We start from the raw sequence: 5,000 nt of genomic DNA, 5'->3' as shown, positions 1-5,000 counted from the left end.
AACTTTATTTTTCACAATTCCCAACAATTAAATCTTTGTCTGAAAGCTCAGGAAAGCAAACTGCCGTTTTCAATTGCGCATGAGCAGAATATTATTAGCAGCAAAACACTTATTCATAGACAGTTATTTGCCGGTCTGGTGGTGGGCTCTCGGCCAATGAAAAGGAAGGAAAAAATCCATCGAAAGATAATAATAATTATTTTGACCACTGTGATGATGATTGTTGTTGTTGATAAGAATACAGAGAACGGTGAACCACATTAGATTTGTTTTGTACGGCAATATTCAAATTCAAAGAAAAATGTTTATTTCAGAGCATGACCAAGGTCGTGACACAAAGACAGTGTCGATCAGTCAGTTGGCCAGTCAGTCAGACAGTTTACTTGGCTGACTCATCAGCAGTCTAGGTTTTTGCAATATAATTGAACTCTTGTGCAAAGGTTTCATTTTATGATTTTGCTCAGGAGGTCATCAGTGTTTGGCAGCTGGGCATTTTTAATGCTTTGGATATAATAAAGTAAGCAGGAAATATTAAAACACCCGGGCAAAGTCATGGCAAAAGATTGTACAAAGCCGGTCAATTTGCCTGCTGCCTGGCCCTTGATGAATTATAACCCCCTGCCTTTGCAAAAACCCATGCCCTCAGCGAGTCACTCAGTCAGTCAGTCTGTTGGTTAATTAATCAGTCCTTCAAACATCATGTGTATCTCATTTTCTCAATACTTCAGGTATTCTGACAGTTTTTGAATGATGCACTTACATAGAGGTTATTAAATTCCCAGATGATTTTATATGTATTTTATATGTATTATTGTTCTTCAATAACCAGCCTAAGAAAGGTTCAAGAGGATTTGTGCAGCGACTAAAGGGAAAGCAGGGACGATTTAGAGGCAATCTATCGGGAAAAAGAGTTGACTACTCTGGACGAACAGTTATCTCTCCTGATCCCAACCTGCGTATTGATCAGGTCAGACATTTTGGGGCTTTGCTTTTGTGTTCACACACAAGTTGAAGCATGTTTAGCAGCACCTTGAAAGAAATCAGTGCATTAGCAGAGCACCTAAAAATGTAGTGCTAGTGATATTATGCTGGCTATAATGCACCATTTTTCTGACCATTTAATTCGAATAATATAGCAATATATACCTGTATTATTATTGTGTTGTTGTGTTGCAGTATTCAACAAATAATAATTTATTGTCCTCTTGATTTTCTGTTTCATTTTCGTTTCCTAGGTTGCTGTTCCTGAACTCGTAGCCAAAATTCTTACTTATCCAGAAAGGGTTTGTAGATTTGTCTTTGGAATTTGCATGTCAGTCAAATAATTATGTGCTTTTTGAAGTACTGTAGCCAGCCAGCATTTGATTTTGGGACCACTATTTTGAAGACTGGGTGCACATACTGAAAGCAATCTTGTTGTTGATATTCCAAGAATGTTGGAAAGCTGACTAAATATTCCAACTTATTTGTTTTAATTACAAAATGTCGGGCAAGACATGTGATCTAAAGCAAAATTTTCCCCAAATTAATCACTGACAGATGAAGAATGTTGGTTCAGGACATCTATCATGCAATTCTAGAATTGCTCCAAAAGTGTAGGAGCAGCAGCAACAACTCAGTTGGTTGTGTATTGGACTACCATGTCGGGGGTTGCAGGTTCATACCCTGGCTGAATCAACTCATAGGGTCTTAAAATAACCGAGGAGAAAGTGATACCTTGAGCTGTAATTTCATCATCAAATGATTAGACTTTTAAGTTCTGGTTGAAGACTATTTATAAACCTTAAGTCTTGCTTCAAAACCTTTCAGTGTTCATAAGCTCAGTGGAGTGATAAACAACCCTCCAGGGGCCTGTCAGATTCTCCCCTACAAAAAGTGGCCGGCCAGGAGGTGATGTCTGAAAAATGGCCACCTTGGCAGAAACAGCCTTAGGTTACGGGGACTTTAAAAGGTGCTGGGAGATGTGGCAATAAAATGTTGACGTTGTTTAGTAAGACCGAAATTAACACCTCCTTTTTAAGGTGTCTGAGACATTCAGAAGCTTCCACTATTAGCATCCAGCACCCAGATGGAGACTGCTTCCATGACTGGGAAGTCCTGGCAACCCAGTCATGCAGCACGGGAGACAGGCACATGCCACACTGATAAAAAAAAGAAAGTGGGGAAATGGGGGAGAAAGAGGGAACAAACAGTAAATTAACACGCTTTTAGTTTTTTCCGCTACGCAACTACAATGCTACTGTTACGCCCTACAGCACACATGCGTGGGAATCATGGCGCATGCACCGACCTGTCAATGCCGCTGACGACAACTGACACACAAGCCTTCCTGAAGTTAACTTTGTTAAATAATAATTACAACTCCCAACTCCCAACTCAAACGTGTCACGTGTCATGGGTCAAAAATTCACCAACTCCCTAGGGAGACAACGACTTGAACTTTCGACTCGCACGTGATCAGGTCGCGCACCTTTGAAACAGCGGCAAGTTTGTTTGCCAGTCACGTCCAGCAAATAATTTTTACGCAGTCTTGGAAGTAAAACGGTTTCAAACAAGAATTGAAGAAGAAATCGAACAGCTTGTACGCGATAAAAGCTCGAAATCTACTAACAAGGACACCCACAATGCTGTGAAAACGTCGAAAGACTTCTGCAAAGAGCAAAATTTGGACCAAAGCTTCCAAGAAGTGAGCAAAACAGTTCTATTTTGAGTTGGGAGGTATAACAAAACACTTAAGGACGGTGCCTACTAATTCAAAGGTATTTTTGCCCCGGTTTATGATTATGTGGGAAATGTAGATCTTAACAAGTGTTATTGAAATCCAAAAAGAAATTTGGGGGTAACCACGCATTTTTCAAAGATAGTTGATGAATAATATTTGCAAAAAGCTTTAAAATACAAAGCAATACATGACGCTCTTTCCCAAATTGAAGCTTAAAGTGCTACTGTGATCAAATTTTTATCCCTTGAGTTTTTTGGTTTATCACATAGAGTACCATGAAACATTAAAAACGCTGTTTACCGTTTGGAAATATCTGCATTGGTTCCAGAGATATTTAAGTTTAAAAAATGTGTTAAATATGCAAATGAGAAGGCTGATGACGTCATTCATCCAACCCAATAGAACATCAAGAATATAAATAGAGCTATCTCGGTCAATTTGCAACAGAGACCATTGAAACTTGGTGAGCTGATAGTTCTGAAGGCAATACACCTACGACTGTAAAGAAATTGGTTCCCATGGCGACTCACTCTTTTCCAGTCCCCTCCAACCTGATTTCAATATTTTGGTGATCTCAGGCTAGAAATACATTTACCAAGGCCACAAACTCGACCTAACATCTTTATATGCTGACATGATCATGCAGATGAGGCACCATTTGCAAATATCAAAACAGAAAGCCAAAGGTGGTCTGCAAAGCTTTTAATATCAGGGAGGTCTGGAACCCAGTATGTTGCCATGGTAACAAAAATGGTATGCTCATATTGTGGAACACATCTACTAGAATCTTAGTGCAAAGAACCAAGTATTTCTGATACAAATTGGCTGAGATATCTTTCTCCATCATACTTGATCAAAATTTGGTAGGGTTTATGACGTCATCACTTGGCTAATTTGCATATTACAAAAACTTGAATATCTCCAGAACAAAAAGAGATATTTGAAAATGGTAAACAGCATTCTTCTTCTCGTACAGACTACGTGTTTATGTGCCAAAATGGCTTCGATAGGGAAGATTCAAATTTCGTCACAGTAGCACTTTAATTATCTCTCAAAAATGCATGGTTACCCCCAATTTTCTTTTTGGATACCAAGAGTACTTACTAAGATCTACTTTCTCCGGATAGTTTTTAACCGCGCAAAAATATCACTGTCTTGGTAAGCATCACCGATAGGAAACCCGAGTATCTCGATATGCGCCGAACGTATGCGCAATAACAATAGTAGCCACCGTCCTTAATGACTGGCCCCACGGGAAACAACAAGTTTTGTTTCCCCTCGACCCTCAATATTCCCCTCGGCTTCACCACGGGGAACATTGAAGGTCTCGGGGAACGTCGTTTCATGGATTTGAAAATTCATTCAGGTTACAGAAGCCAACATGAACTTGATGAAGAAATTGATTTTGAATGGTGCAGACAAACATCCAGGGGCAAACTTTATACAGCAAAGGGAAACCAACATTAGAAAGTAAGTCAGTTTATAGTACGTAATGTGATAAAATAAAAAAATGGACTAAGGAAGACATTTAAGCTTTTTCTGTTTTGAATCACCTCACGCCCACAAATTATGGATAAATCTTCCCTACTTTATTTCAAAAAATAACAAAACTGATCCGTATGCGTACAGTTACTGACATTTTTATACAGCGCGCTCAATATTTGTCGTACGTACTCAACAGATACGTAATTTTGTGTTTTGAGGAGAAAAATGGTACTTTTTCCAGCTTTTTTTTTCCCATAAACGTAGAAAATCGTGCTTTGTCATCAATGTGTTGAATAATAAAATAATTATCTTGCTCAATCTTGCGGAATATCGCCTGATTTTACTGAACCAACTCGGGCGATATTCCGGGCGATTTTGCAGGATAACTGCTAAATATACAATGAAGGCTAAACCAATCAAAACTCTAGAATTGCATTATCCAATGATCTATCACTTATCTAAAAGTTCAAAGACTTCTTAAAGGCGGCGATAGTAGATTTAAACTACTCTTTGGGCGGGCTATTGCAGAATACAGCTCCTCCATAGTTACATTTGTGTTGAAAGGTCTTAGTTCGAGGTCTTGTTGTAAAAAAGGGTGTAAGCTCCCTTGGGTTGTGGAGTGAACGAATTGCTCGAAAATTACCTCCGGGTAAAGGCCTGCATTTTGGTGCAGTTCTTTTTGCAGCTTAAACATATGTTTATTCAACTTAGGAGTTAGCCGGGCGCGTGCGTATTTACCCTTTTTTCCCCTTTGAAGCGTGAACGTCGGAAATTGCCAAGAACATCGCAGCTG

The 5,000-nt window shown here is 39.1% G+C and overlaps 1 protein-coding gene across 1 annotated transcript in view; it reads left to right on the top strand.

Moving 5' to 3' along the window:
- LOC138003735 (DNA-directed RNA polymerase III subunit RPC1-like) overlaps nucleotides 1-5,000 on the top strand; it is a 63,639-nt gene that overhangs the window by 22,159 nt on the left and 36,480 nt on the right. The window contains exons 10-12 of the mRNA XM_068849958.1: nucleotides 830-967; nucleotides 1,236-1,283; nucleotides 4,089-4,192. Coding sequence (XP_068706059.1) covers nucleotides 830-967; nucleotides 1,236-1,283; nucleotides 4,089-4,192 — 290 coding nt within the window. The remainder of the gene's footprint in view (nucleotides 1-829; nucleotides 968-1,235; nucleotides 1,284-4,088; nucleotides 4,193-5,000) is intronic.

This window comes from Montipora foliosa, chromosome 5 (genome assembly GCF_036669935.1).
Source record: "Montipora foliosa isolate CH-2021 chromosome 5, ASM3666993v2, whole genome shotgun sequence".
NCBI classification, from domain to species: Eukaryota; Metazoa; Cnidaria; class Anthozoa; order Scleractinia; family Acroporidae; genus Montipora; species Montipora foliosa.
The sequence above is the reverse complement of the archived record's forward strand: the minus strand, read 5'-3'. Positions and strand labels throughout refer to the sequence as shown.